The sequence below is a fragment of the Thermobia domestica genome, chromosome 10, assembly GCF_964235325.1.
Source record: "Thermobia domestica chromosome 10, izTheDome1.hap1.1, whole genome shotgun sequence".
NCBI classification, from domain to species: domain Eukaryota; kingdom Metazoa; phylum Arthropoda; class Insecta; order Zygentoma; family Lepismatidae; genus Thermobia; species Thermobia domestica.
In genome coordinates this window covers 95,430,979-95,446,269 of record NC_137463.1, presented here as the reverse complement: position 1 = coordinate 95,446,269, position 15,291 = coordinate 95,430,979, and the positions used below count along the sequence as shown (strand labels likewise).

The 15,291-nt window shown below is 34.1% G+C and overlaps 1 protein-coding gene across 3 annotated transcripts in view; it reads left to right on the top strand.

The window, feature by feature from the left end:
* Positions 1-12,862, top strand: part of Paf-AHalpha (Platelet-activating factor acetylhydrolase alpha) — a 40,958-nt gene extending 28,096 nt beyond the window's left edge. For all 3 annotated transcript variants that reach the window (XM_081728283.1, XM_081728282.1, XM_081728281.1), the window contains exon 4: positions 7,295-12,862. In XM_081728283.1, the coding sequence (XP_081584409.1) occupies positions 7,295-7,576 (282 nt within the window). In that variant the 3' untranslated portion in view covers positions 7,577-12,862. The remainder of the gene's footprint in view (positions 1-7,294) is intronic.
* The last annotated feature ends 2,429 nt before the right edge of the window (positions 12,863-15,291 follow it).

Here is a 15,291-nt window from a genome sequence, read left to right as displayed (position 1 = left end):
CAAAGTATTTTCAGGAATCACATTTAAAAGTACTGTAAAACCTGTTAATTTGGTTTCCTCTGTGTAAAACTTGTATTTCTCGTAAGACATCCATTACTTGTCATCCTGTAATTAGTCTGCCTGTCCATCGTAAACTTGGCCATGTTGAAACAACGTTATTCCTCTGCTGCTAAATGTTAACTTTGACCCTGTGTTGGACACTTGAACATTCAGCAGTATACGCGATCTTCATTTCTCATAAACCCTGGTAGAATAACTTTTACTGTTCTTATTATGTCTCGGAGGGTCAATGAACACAAAGGAGGAAGAAAATTTGTCTATCAAAAGTAAGTTAAAAAAAAAAAAAAAAAAAGCAATCGATTGGGCCATTTATTTCTTTTTGGCTGTTGTTGGCGTGTGTGTGAACAGAAAGTCCCCCGCCATGTAGCGGGCCATCATCATCGGGAGGAAGTGGAGCTGAGAGGGCGGCTCTATTTTTCATTCATTTATCATCCTTCATTCGCATATTTTAGCATGCCCTCTCAACCGGAAACACTGACACCAGACTCATGGGTGGTTGGTGGAGTCTGGGAAGAGGATGGTCTGTGGACATCTTCCTCAATTTCTGGTGGACGTTCACCCGCCCGGACTGCTATTGTGTGCGGTTTGGGTACAAAACCTCGCGGGACAAAATCTTGCAGGCCAAAACCTCGCGGTCCTGATCTCTGGACACAGAATCTCGCCTGGTCTAAACTACGCCGGATGTAATCTTACCTGGGAGGAAATTTCGTCAGTATAAAATCTCGTCACGACAATTTCGTAGATGTAGAATGCTCTATATATTGCTATGTGTATATACTTTGTAATAATACATAATTGCATTAAAATAATGATAAGAAAATATTCTAACACGTGCTTTGAAAATCTGTATATAAAAATGAAAATGACTGTGTTTGTGATATCATACTTCTTGAGCCACCCGACCGATCTCGATCAAATTTTCAACATAGATGAGGTTCGGGCCTGGGATGTCTTTTGTAATTTCACTTTGACGGCATAATGAAGTGGAGGGGAAGATATAAAAATAAATAAAACTTAACAACTCTTGAACCACGAGACCAATCTCGATCGAATTTGCCAGACAGATCAGGTTACCGCCTGGGATGGATTTTATCATTTCACTTTGACGAGAAGGCGGAGGGGAAGGGGGAAACATATAGAAATACATAGAAATGAAAGTGGCTGAATTTGACTTAACTCTTGAACCACCCGACCAGTCTCGATCAAATTTTCAACATAGATGGGTTTTGAGCCTAGAATGGTTTTTATTTCACTTTGACGGTGACCTTAGGAAATTCTAACAAAATTGAATAATATTTATGAAAGTATGAAATAATATCGTGAGTTTTTACGTCCCTCGATTATGTCCTGTAGGTTAAAGGAGACGTAGATGATCAGGATGAAGGAAATGATGGAATGAAGAAAGTGGGAGGAACCGGGAATTCTCCGAGAAAGCCCACACACACGATGTTTTGTATCATATTATTATTATTATTATTATTATTTGTAATATGTAATTGCATAATAAACTAATTGAGTAAATTTTAAGGAAAGGTTTCATTCCGCAAGTGTTTGGCCAAGCGAGGTTTTGGGCGGCGAAGTTTTGATAACGCGAGATTTTGGGCGGCGATGATTCGGCCACAAGATTTTGCCCGTGTCCCATTGTGTGCGTCCAGTGTTTGTATTGTCCAGTGTGCTGAGTCTTTAAAAATATTTTAAAAAATACAAAAAAAAAAAAAAAAAATAAATAAAAATAAAAATAAAAATAAAATAAAATAAAAAAGCACAAAAAGATCTGCCCCTTTTTGTTTTCTTTTAGGCTGGTAGAGATCTATTTTTTGGTTCAGCAGTTTGTTTGTTTTTTTTTTCACTTCTTTTTTCTATCTACGAGAAAGGTTTTGTTGCAGACCCATTCCCCTTGAACACGTCGGACCCACACTGATCCTACAGTGCGGGCGTGCTAATGGGGTGGCCAGGAAAGTAGCATAAGTTCTCGAAAGCTCACCGGTGTGTTGCGGCGTTCACACAAATTTTTCTTTTTAATTGTTTAATATAACCCCTTTTGTATGGGTACCAAAACATTAAAAACGTGTCCAGGCTCACCCTCACAAAAATAGCCCAAACCGAGCGAGAGTGAGACAAACACTTCAATTATAGATAATGTGTAAAAGACAAGTATCGCGACACCTGTAGTCCGATATCTTGTGGTTAAAGATAAAGACTCTGATAGGGACAATGTTGAAGCGAACCGTCCGAGTGCTATTAAGGGCTTGCCCTTTTCGTTATTCATAAAACTATTACCTATAATGCTGGACAGGTTAAAGATATTTAAAAATTGTGGAAACTTAGTGGTGGAAACAGTCGACGAGAAGCAAACAGCGAAGCTACTTAAATTAGTTACAATTGGAACAGTGAGCGTGTCAATAGAACTCGATCGTCTGCTGAACGTTTCTCCTGGGGTGATATCGTGTTGAGACCATCTCAAGGCCACCGACGGGGAAATTAAATCTAAATTAACTGGCTAGTAGCTCGCATCAAAAGTAAGAAATCAGATGAACTCGTTGCTACCCAGTCACTGATTTTGACTTTTAGTTTGCCCACTCTTACAGAATACGTCAAGGATGGTTACTAGCTACTACCGTTTAAACGTTCACCCTAGTCCGCTGCGCTTTTTCAAATGTCAGCATTTCGACATTTTGTTGCAGTCCGTGTAGCAGCAGTCGTTTCATCGTGACAGGAACATATAGCCGCAATGCTGACGTACCAGTTTATTTCGTGTGAATAGAAAGCCCCTCTCTCCCATTCATATTTTATTTTACACCAGACCTGACGAATTTTTTGATCTGTAAGTGTCTTTCGTTTTCGTCATTGTTCGAAGCCTCCTGGGAACCATTCAGATTAACAAGTGATAAGTCAGATTCATTTTGTAGTGTAGAAAAGGAAGAAGAGAATAACCATAACTCTTCCCAGGTGGTCAAAGCAAATAGCATGTAAATCTCTTCATAAATCCAGAACTAAAGCCGGTAAGTATGAGAGGATATGAACCAGATTTTCCTGGAACTGACGATCTGCATCTTTTGTCACAAATGGAAAGGAGAGAAGAATGTAAATGGCAAATTCAGATAAATATTTATTACGTTTAACATATTTATATTACAACGATAATTTACTATGTAGTATTTGGTTGGTTAATGCGATGCATAATGTCCCTTTCAGTAGCAAGGCTATATGAGACGTGGGCAGAATTATATGAACTCCTACTGGGATTGAAGCTCGGATCTGTGGCCCAAAAGCTGTGCATGCCAATTATATAGCGAAAAGGAAGCTCTGATACATATTTATAATGTATACTTTTTTTCTTTCTTCTGTAAGTTGGCTACTTTTCAATGGAACCAATGGGTTTCACTGTTGGCAAAACTCGTTAGTTCTTCAGACTCGTATCTTAACGCTTAATGTTTTACTTGGACTGTGCATTGTAGAAATTTTTGATCAATTTAAAACATTTCCGCGATAGTTTTTTGAAGTAGGATGCACATTATTACAGCTATCTGTCCATTATACTGTATAAAGCTTTCCCACACAACACGATGTTGAAGAAACAGTTGCTGTTTCAAGTTACTGAAACATTTAAATAGATTGTTAGTAAAACTGATAGTATTACGTATGTATATTTAACCAATGATATAATTTCAAGAATTCTACTGTTCCCTTTATCACGATGTACTCTAAAGAATATTATACCGAGAATTCAAATATCTAACAAGTCAATGTTAAATGCACAGAAATTGTAACATCTTCACAAGGAAACGAAATATAATCCTTCCACGTAATTCTATCCAAAACAGGAACACAAGATATTTATTATAAGTAACAAGACAAACAACTTTGGGCATTCACTGTCCAGCAAGCACTCATAGAATATAAATCAAGTCAGTGTGGTATTTTATGTTTCCCCAAGCCCAGTTGCTCCTGAGAGGACACCTTTCAACATTTGCATTCTTAGAAAAACAAGGTGAGATTAACGTTATCATATTTAACAAACTAATGCAAGAGAAAATTCTGAGAAGAGAGATGGATTGCCATTGAGTTGCTCAATGTGCTTAGCAAGATGTCACGGAACACCGAAACAGTATAATTAGTAAATATTAGATGCAGTAAGTAAAAGTGTATGTTTACATAATAGTAACTTCATTTTGAGTAAAACTATTGCTAATACTATCAAATTCCCTTCAGAATATATGTATATATACAGGGTGTTTCGAAACGACACCTACAACATTTGGGAGGCGATTCCTGACACCAAGACAAGACAAAAAGTATAGACTAACCTGGGCGCACAAATGCTTCCTTTAGGAGTTATAGGTTGCCGAAAACATGAAAAAATGAACTTTAAAGCTTCATAGCTCCAAAACTATGGGACCTACCGTAGTTGACTCAAGACTTGACTTAGGAACTACTATGTGCCCTATCCATTTATCCAAGTTTCAGAATCGTACGGTACTTCCGCAACAATTTTTATGTAGGTAGTGGGTGAGTATTTCAGTTTATATGCCCGTAGCCAAACTCCCTATAAAAATTGTTGCGTGAGTACCGCAGGATTCTATAACATGTATTTTTGGATAGCACACATATTAGTTCCTAAGTGAAGTCTTGACCCGACATTCTTGAAACATTCTGTATATATATATATATATATATATATATATATATAATATGCGAATTTTGCTTTTTCGCGATTTTGGACAGCCCTAGCTCTGAAACTATGCACTTTTCCCCATAGGTCCATACGAACTTTTTCTCTTATTTTGATATAAGGAATCATCTCTTACAGTTTGTCGATATAGTTCATTAACACCCTGTCTATATATATATATATATATATATATATATATATATATATATATATATATATATATATATATATATATATATATATATATATATATATAATATGTATGTATGTATGTATGTATGTATGTGTGTGTGTGTGTGTGTGTGTGCGTGCGTACGTACGTACGTACTATTATACACACGAGTAGAAGTGAATGGCTTTTCGTTGCGCAACCCATATGAGTGTAGGTATTAACGTAAAATTTGTTGAGAATATTTCTTTTGTCACGAATTCAAAGGATTAGGAAGGATTTTTAAAAACACGTATCCAAGGAGGTTCAAAATTTCCCCGAGAATAGAATATCTCACGAATCCCTGCCGTTAAAGAAATGAAACTCGGCATGTGAACTCCTCAGTGAAAATAAGGGATCAGTATTTTCGAAAATTACTCTCCAAAGGGTGGAAAAAAGGAAATTTATAAAATTTTCCAATTTACCTTTGTTTAATCAGAAAATGTCGAATATGAGGATTCAATTAAGTTGGAGATCTGAACTTCAGTATATACTTCTTTTTTAAAAATATGGAAACATATATTTCAGCGTTTCAGATAATTTCGTTCGAAAATGGAAAGAAAATACTGTGTGATCATCTTCAAAATACTTTCCCCCTTGGAAAGTTAGTGTCTACTTTGCCCTTTGAAGCATTTTTGTAACAAAAACAGAGTTTGAAATGGTCTTCAGAGCTACCGTCGTATTAGCCTTAATGTTACCAAATTCCTTCCTTTCAACACTGTTTTGATCCTTGGGTAAAGAAAAGAGTCGTTGGGGGCGAGATCAGGTGAGTACGGAGATGGTTTACAAAATTATTTGTTTTTTGGTCAGAACTCTTGTATGAACAGTGACGTGTGGGCAGATACATTGTCATGATGTAGAAGCCACGAGCTTTTCGCGAAAAGCTATGGTTATTTGAGTCTCACAAGTCAGCTTCTCACCTAATCCTTGCAGCACTCCCAAATAGTACACTTGGTTGACTGTTTGACCTCATGGTACAAACTCATAGTATACGATCCTATGGATATCAAGAAATGTTGTCAACATCTTTTGTATTTGTGATTTTAATTGTTGGAACATTTTCGGTTGTGGTGAGTCAACTGTTTTTCATTGGGCGCTTTGTCGCTTTATTTAAGGATAATACTCGAAGATCCAGGCTTCATCACATGTAATTTTTCGATCTAAAACTTCGTCCCTCTCTCGTCCTGTGCATACTTCCACCCTTCTTTGCTTTTGTTTGTCGGTGTGTGCTTTTGTTACCATTTTGGCACACACATTTGCGCTTGCCAAGGTCTTCAGTTAATATTTTCCACACAGTTGTTCCATCAATGTTCACTTCGTCTGCTATGAATCGCAGTCAGTCGCCGATTTGAAAGCACAGTTTGACAAATTTAGCAATGTTTTCGTCTGTTCGACTCATTACAGGCCGCCCTACCCTCTTGGCATCAATCAGTTGTTCCCTCCTCTTCAAAAATCGTTTAATTCATTTGTACGCTGCTGTTTTCTTCAAGACATAACATTTCCTTTATTTCACTGCCCTTCTCTTCCAGCTTCGCCAAGAATTTCGCGTTTGGTTATTGCTTCAATTCCAGCTTAAGACATTTTTATGACAGAGCACAACAATCCAACCGTGAACAGCAATGGAATGCACTACACGAAACGGTCAACACAAACATTATAGGTCTGAAATTACAGGTTTCTTCAAAAAATACAGAACTACTAGTATAGTGCTGCTCCAGTCTCACACGGTGGCGAGTTCGCGAACTTAATTGTCAGACCTGGAATACGTGTCTGTGTATGTTCATTTGGATATCTGCAAGGTAATCTGACAAGAGAACTATTATCCTCAAAAGAAATATAAAATCTTTTGGGGACAGGTGGAAGTTTTGCCCAAAGTTTGGGGGATTTACTGGATTACTGTCAGACCCAAACTCGTACTGAATTCTCATTCGAGACGTTGTACTCCAGTAAGGTCTCATCATAGCGAAAAAAATAAATAATCATTTTAGTTTTTGCACAAGCTTCCAATGCCCTTTGAGTCTTTTGATTTGCAAATCACGTGAAGTGTATGTTTCCCATTACTTTTCTTGCTGTAGGAAATAACCATAAGTGATTAGAACTTTAGGATGTTCTGCTTTTGTTCTTTTCATATAGTTATGTATTATTTGATTTTTAAAGCGAAAATCATACTCAGATCTTCGTGTCAATTTTTCCTATAGTTATCCGTAAGTACAGGAATTATTTCTTTTTTAACTATTTGAATATTGAATAACAATAGTTCTATGATTATTATTATAATCCAGTTCAGAAGACTTTAACATTTTATTGGAGTTACCAGTTTTGATTAACTAGTTCTGGTTTACGACTAATTTCAGACTCTTCTTCCAAGAGGACAGCAGCCGAATCCCTTACGAGAGAGAAATTCTCAAGTAAATGAACTGTTGCGAAAATTAACAGCGTCTATAGAAAAGTGTCAGTTGGTGAACGTGGATTCTGGTTTTGTGCAACCCGATGGTACTATCTCCCACCATGATATGTATGACTATCTTCACTTAACTAGAAGTGGATACCATAAAGCATTTGAACCAATATATGAACTGCTTCATCAGCTGCTCTCCGAGGGTGAAGGGGAAGCAGAAGAACATTTACAAGAATGAGAGCAAAATCACCTTTAGTATGTTTACAATGGATTTAGGTGTACTTAATTTTGCCTTACAACACAAGAGGATTCGCATTTTGCACATGTGTATTATGAGATCCTGGCAGCCTCAAAGATGGAAACATTCCTGGTAGCAGTTTACATTTGGTTGTTTCTTTTTCTTTTTCTTTTTTTTCTTTCTTCAGAGAAGAACCAGTTGCATACACGTCTCCGTTCCATGATAAAAGTACCTTTCTCTTTATGTCCTGAAATGATTTCGAAGTATTTATTGTGACGATCATGTTGTTATATCTTCAGTGTTTCTTTTGTAAAGCTTTAGGAGAGTAATATATATATATATATATATATATGCTATATTATTTCTGTATGTTGTCACAGTAGTTACTTGTTGTGCATTATAATACATTCTAAAGAAAATGTGATAATTTCTTTTTGTTTGATGTTTCTTTCATATCGTTACGAATGAATTTCATAATAGTAGAAGCTTAAATGATCTGAATCTTACGTCCATACGTGCGTTTACTTATTTTTTCTTTATTAATAAACGTATTTGTTCCTAAGAAGTTTTGAATAACTGTCAATGCAGAAAAATTTCAACAAGAGATAATTAACAACTAGAAATACAATCAACATTTTTTTTTTTTTTTCATTATGACTTAATATTTGGGAGCGCTAATTAGTAAATATATTTTGTAATTTTGATGTTATTGGATTTTTCAAAGTCGAAGGTAAAGTTCTCTTAAACATAGGTTGAATTAGGATCGAATAATTTAGATAGCCATGGTTTGATGAGGTTAAACGAGAAAAATATTTTCTCAGGTATTTCGTATTTGCATTGAGACTTTTTTTTTATATATACATAATCATCGTGAAAAGTTTCATTTAGATTTTTTTTTTCCTTCGAAATATCACCGTGCTTATTAAGTTTCGATATTTTATTAGAGTTACCAGTTTATACAATGACAGCAAGACATTCAGCACTTTCCGAATCTTTTATGTTTTGTAACTTTACAGGTATATAGAACATGCAGTGTGTCACTAAATGTAAACACATATATATCAATCAATAGATAATCTAAAAGGTAGTGCAATACAATGCAATACCAAAAACAGGAATACGAATAGGTCATCCGTACTTTAGAGAAGAACGGATTATAGTATTGTATACTTGTATTTACTAGGGCCATGTAGGTAAACAGCACAAGAACGTCTCATGCAGCGGAAATATTTGCAGCGTTTTCTTGGTTATTACGTGGTGCCAAGCTCTATTTATACTTTGGATTTATTTGCCTTTTATTATGTAGATTCTTTATGTGTACAGTTGAAAAGTGTTTGAATACAGAAAATAATGTGTGGACAATGTTCCTCAAACAGTGCTACAAATTTTCAGTTGGACTGATCCCAGTCCTTTCCAGACCAGAGTAACAGTGTGATTTGGTTTCTACATATATCCTTCTTCTGTATGCCAAATAGCTGAATCTTGCCGGAAAATAAATTCCTGAGAATTAGATCCTTGATGAACAATAATAGTTTCAATCGTAGGATAATATTGGCGTACTGTTTGGCATTCAACATGATTGATAACATGAAGGTGACCAACGTAATGATAAAATCAAAAACTCGTTCGGTCTTTATAGTTTCTGAATGTGGTGAGGATATACCTCTGGTGTAAGTGTTCATCCAGTTTAAGGCTTCCTGTTCGCATCCAGACTGTATGAAACGATTTGTTGTTTGTTAAGATTTCTGTAAACTAAATTTTCTTACTCTATAAATTTCATCACTATTCCATCTAATTCGCTTGTAGTTTCAGCACAACTATGTTCTGTTTCACGTAATGTAATAATCCTGTTTTGTGTAATCATCATCTACATTTTTTCTTTTTCTCTAACAGTTGCAGTTTGCGTAGAAACACACAAACACAACACAACATACACATATATATATATATTCAGTATATATTCATACACAATCAACCTTTTTGTTCTACAGGACAAACTTTTTTTTTTCCCTCAAACTTGCAGTATGATCTCTCACAACTTCTTTACTTGATTGCATATCGAAACAGTATCTGCGAAAGCTTTTGGGAAGATCATTAATTCGCTCCGCTTCGTAGCTGAATGATATCTTTTGTGCTAGACGTCAGCACAATATGTTATTTATTGCAGGTTTTTCATATCTGATTTTTGTCTTGAATATATAATGTAATTCTCAGTCTATTGATCTATATGTGTTTGCACTTGGCAACGAATTAGGTTTTTTTTTTTTATGTATAGGCAAATTTCGAAATATTTCACAAAATATCCACAGTTTTAGTCACCACTTCATAAACTGTGTTCTGATGCATTATTGATTGTATAATAAGCCAAGCTCCGAACTTCCGAAGAACTACAAACATTTAGTGCTGCTCGTTGCAGAAAATTATTTAATGACAGATCTATATTATATTGTTTGATTATGAAAAATGTGTAATTACATTTCTTAGTGAAAAAAAAAAAAAAAAAATACACGTATAATCTCAGATTACTCTTTCTTTGTCCAGTATTGCGTTATATTCGTCAGTACTACCACACATTGAAAATTTAATAATCTGGCATTAGTTTATAAGCTCAGCACTGAGGATGTCGCTCTGCATTCTAGCGGAGCCAAAAAGGTTTACAGCTGTTGTGTATGGTTTCACTGTTATCGGTAGTAAACGTAAATGATCCATAGTTCTCAGTTAAAATCTGAATTATTACCTTTCCTTATCCTAAAAACAGTGGATAGTTAATGTACGACGTACAGTAATTTAAACACACTTGTTTCAAAAGTTTCGTATTATAATTAGATTCGAATTGAGTCATATTTGAACTGTGGAATTTGTAACTTCACATTCTTTGAAAAATTGGGTTCTTTAGAGAACCCATTAGTTACTGATGCGAGCCGCCGTAGGCAGCGATAACTAGGGATTCGAACGCCGCCAGAGACCCACCCGGGGTTAGGTTATGAAAACAAAAAGAGCATTAAACAGAAAAACGAATTATTGTGTCTGAGTTTCTGGAGGGAAATTCTGATTTCTACTGACTAGATATGCTTGAAGGTAAAAACACTGAAGTTAAGTGCAATCAAGAATATTTTTCCATATATATATTCTTTGCGACAGTACTATTTATATGTATCATACAATAGTGATCAATATCTTCGGTGCATATATTTTTGTGATGTGAGCAGAAAAAAAATAACATGTTACAAATTGGATAATATTTGTAATAGTAGTTGTAAATTCGGTTTTTTTTTTTTTTTTTTTTTTTTTCCGTAAAATCTTCGGAAGAAGCTGGAATACCTTACAGAAGCATAGCTAGTAGTATGAAATAGTAATTTAGTTATCAATGATATATGACTGTACTGTACTTTTGTGGCCTAATAAGATATTTACCATTATGAGCAGCTTTGTGTTTTCATTGTAAATTGAGTTATATCAGCAAGAAATGGTTTAGAGTAAAAGTTAAAGAAGCCTTCAAATATTTGTTCATCAGTGTGAAATTAGCGGTTATAATTGAATATTAATTTGTACTAAGAGTTAAATTATTTTCACACAAGATAAATTTACCGTATTTGGTGAGTTTATGTTCTTGCTATTCGTGTTTGTGTATTAATTGTATAAATTGTAATACCTTTACTTACCGAATTATGTAAGATGTTAGTAAGACATAAAATTCAATCGGAAGTTGTTGATCTTATTTGTGTTCATAAAGATTGTGGAAAATAGATTAAAATATATATATATGATAAAATTTTCAAGTCTTACAGTGTAAATTTGTCGCAGACTGATAATGATCATATACTACGCTTATAGCTATCTAACTATGAGAAAGATCTCCAAAAATAGCTCATTTTCCAGCTTTTTTTTTTTTTTTTTTTTTTTTACAAATAACAAGACGCTATCTTCAAAGAACAGTTCTGTAAGTTGGTTTTGCGTTTCTTAATATTTCGAAATAGGTGATATGAAAAAAAACAATGATAAGTTTCGTGAGTTTATTTAACATTATAAAATAAGTAAAAGTTCTGTAAGATATAGAAGAATATTAACTTTGTGAACGTAATAGAAACTTGTATAAATGAATGATTCCCATTAGTAGGGAGTTGTTTAAAATAAAAAGAAATTAAACGGTAGGAAGTTGCAGTAGCTTTTGGAAAACTGATCTTACTAAATCAGAGAGAAAAATCGTAGAAAATACCTTTGTGATACTATATGAATTCTGTATACTTCGCATTATACGGCACTTGACAATGTTTCTTGTCTGAAAGTTCACCATGTTTTCCTCTCAGGTGCTACGCAAGTTATATACCATATATAAAACATTCAGTGTTTATTTATTTATAGTTCATGTTATCACAACTAAAGTATCAAAATAGTGTTAAGTTATATCGCTTTAAGGAAATTTGCGTTTACTTTAAGAGCTAGTATGCCTCTAAATTTCCGTATTTGATATTATAAACGATAAGTTAAATTGTGTTAGGAACTTCGGACTTGTATGAAAGTACTTACGAAGAAACTAAGTTTTTCGCTTAGAATCATTAAAATTTTCAAATTTTCTATGTAATTTACGAAATGATATAATAGTTTTATATACTTTAAAAAACATACTGTATCGAAACTTCCGTTTTGTTAATTGTCCAACCAATCGAATTTGTTCTACTTTTTTTCCCATAGGTTCTTTCGGCATATCCCTCATTAAATGTACAATGCACTTAATGGGTTGTAATAGCACAGATGCCAAAAATTGTAGTTTGGGTATTTGGTTCATTTACAAAGGGAAAAACCAAAGAGAGGGTTATATTTAGCTTGCGACTTACTGAAGCTTTTTTTTTTTTTTTTTCAATTAAATTAATTACATATGGATTCTTGTTAGGAATAAAACTTTTTGTAGTAATTTACCTGTTAATGTTTTATGAGTTGTTAAAAAAAATAGTTGAAAACTTATGTTAAAATACTAAGTGTTTCTGTATATGATGTGAATGAAAATAACACTTGTGTTACTTTTTTTTCTGTAATTGTTCATAATATAATGACCAATGGTAAAACCGAATTATCGCATGTAGTGAGCGGTTTGGCGAGTTTTTTACACTTCTTGTGTAACATTCTGTGATATTTATACATAAACTAATTCATATATTGGAACTACTGATAATCATGTTTATTGTCGAAAAATTAACGTTTCATAAATTGAAAAAGCTATTAATTTTGCGCACTTGTTAAACGAAATGTAATGAATCAAGAAATTTCATACATGATTTTATTTTTTAAGTAGTGTATGTCTTCATTCACCACACCAATATAAGGTACTTCTCGCAGTATTAATCGATTTGCCTTAAAATTTTGTGAATGATTTCTTCGTATCTTCATATATGACCAAAGGGGTTTTGTAGTAAATAAAAATTTAAAAAAAAATATATGTAATACTGGAGAGCTGAAACTTAAAGAAATGTTTATAGTGTTTTAAGACTGACTGCTGTTTGAAATTATCATAAAAATAAAGACAAAAGTATAAAATTAAAATTACACTAAGGCAGGACTAACAGGTTATTTTAAGTAAACTTGCACGTTTGTTTTCTTACATATCATGTGACAGTTTCACATTCATAACATATGCATCAATGCCTATGTGACCGGACAGGTATTACAATAAAGACATATCTGTATCCGTACATAGTATTAAGCTCAGAAAGTTATAAAACTATGTCAATATACTTTACTATTTGTACTTCTGACGCTTTAATGCCTTAAACATGATGGGACAAGTTTGTAATATATATATATATACTATTATTAAAAAAAGCCATCACATGCTAAGAACACAGACAAATAAATTACACTTGTCAATCAATGATGAGTATAGTTATTCAAATTAAAGTCGAAATCCTGTACGAATAATGTGTTCAACATGGTCATATGAACGTTCATCTGATTAGAAATAATAAGCATATTTTGAAACAATAATCGTGTTCTTTGAGTGAACATTACATTGAATATATTCTTGCTTCCATATTTGATTTTTTTTCCGAGGATAGGCTGGAAAAATTTAACCTAGAAGTGAGTGATGTTGACACATGTAGTTGGTATATGTTAGAAATCACCTTTCACATATATGCCTGTAACGTCGTGTCATAGTTTGAATGTTGTACTGGTTTTATTGCAGATGAAACTACGAAACAGAGTGACTGTAAGAAAATAAATAGCCCATCGTCGATTATGCGATGATTCGTTACGTGTTCCGGAATGGTTTGACCGCAAAGCAAGCTCATGAAGACATGCGAAACACCTTGTAGGACTCAGACCCGTCGTGTTCGAATGCAAAATGGTGGCGGGTAAATAAATTTAAAGATGGAAAATAATCCCTTAGTAACGAACTGCGTGAAGAGTCCTTTCACATACAAGAATATTACATCGTAGGTAGTGACACAGCAAACCATTACAACATATTTAACTTTTTGCATGGAAAGTATGTATGATATGAATCACGAGTATTTGGTCATACATTAGGAGGCTGCCCATTAGATTTCCAGAAACTTGATAATGAATTCCATCGTCAGAGAGTTATTCTGTTTGAGACAAACTAACTTGTGACACAGAATGGAATTTGGTGCCCCAATTTGAACCCTGAAACACATTCCCTCCTATTGTAAAGAAGTTTCGTTTTGAACCTTCGGTATGGAAGTCATGGGATCAGTTTTCTAGGATTACCAACTGAATTTTTGTTGATTGCTTGCCTAGAATTAATGTCAGGTAGCACGTACAACTATTCTAGTCCATGCGACAATAGTTCCAGTTGAAACGCGTAGGAAAATTGGGCAGAAGTGTTACCTTGCTTTAAAATAATACTCAATACCGTGCTGTAGCAACTTCGTGCCCATGGCTTTAAGCTTTTTAACATCTGTCATATTACCCGTCTTCGCATCATCAGATTATATAATCTCTTTTCCGCCATAAAGAAATACCTAAACGATAAACATATTTTCAGTGCCAATGCTGCCATTGATTCTGTATTCCAATGGCTGACACCTACAATAATTTTCTATAATGTGTCAGAGAAGCTAGGCTGCGACGGGATAAAATATGTTCAGGTGCAGGGACTTTAAAAAAAAATAAATAAAAAATAAAAATATCTGGGAAGAAACATACAGCCTAACCTCGTAGTTCTATGCTACCCTATAGGTAAACAAAACTGTTGAATTTTAATAAACATGGAAATTTTCCTTTGGGATGTTCTTGTAGAAGTAGTAACACGCTTGTATGCTACGTTCAAAGTTATGTTCTTCTTAATTATATATTGAAAGAAAGTCTTATTTCATTTCTTTAATTCATCTGTACATTCTTTAATCAAGACTCTCGGTTCGCTACTATAGGTATTCTAACATTACACTAGACTCTCGTTAATCCGGCCATTCGTGGCACATAATGGTGCCGGATTAGCGAACGTGCCGGATTTGAGTGACATTTATTTGATATATTTATTTATCTTGTTTTTTATTTTGAAAACATAGGGGATATAGTGTACGTACTGTACTTCATTAAATCGAAGGATATATTTTTAAAACATAGAGGGTATACTTTATTAAATCCAAATATACATTAATTTTCAAAGAAAACTTAGTCCTTGAGTAGTATCACTCACTATGAAACATATCCCTAATTTTTAACTGTTGCAGTGATGATGCGCGACGGTGGCATGCTTT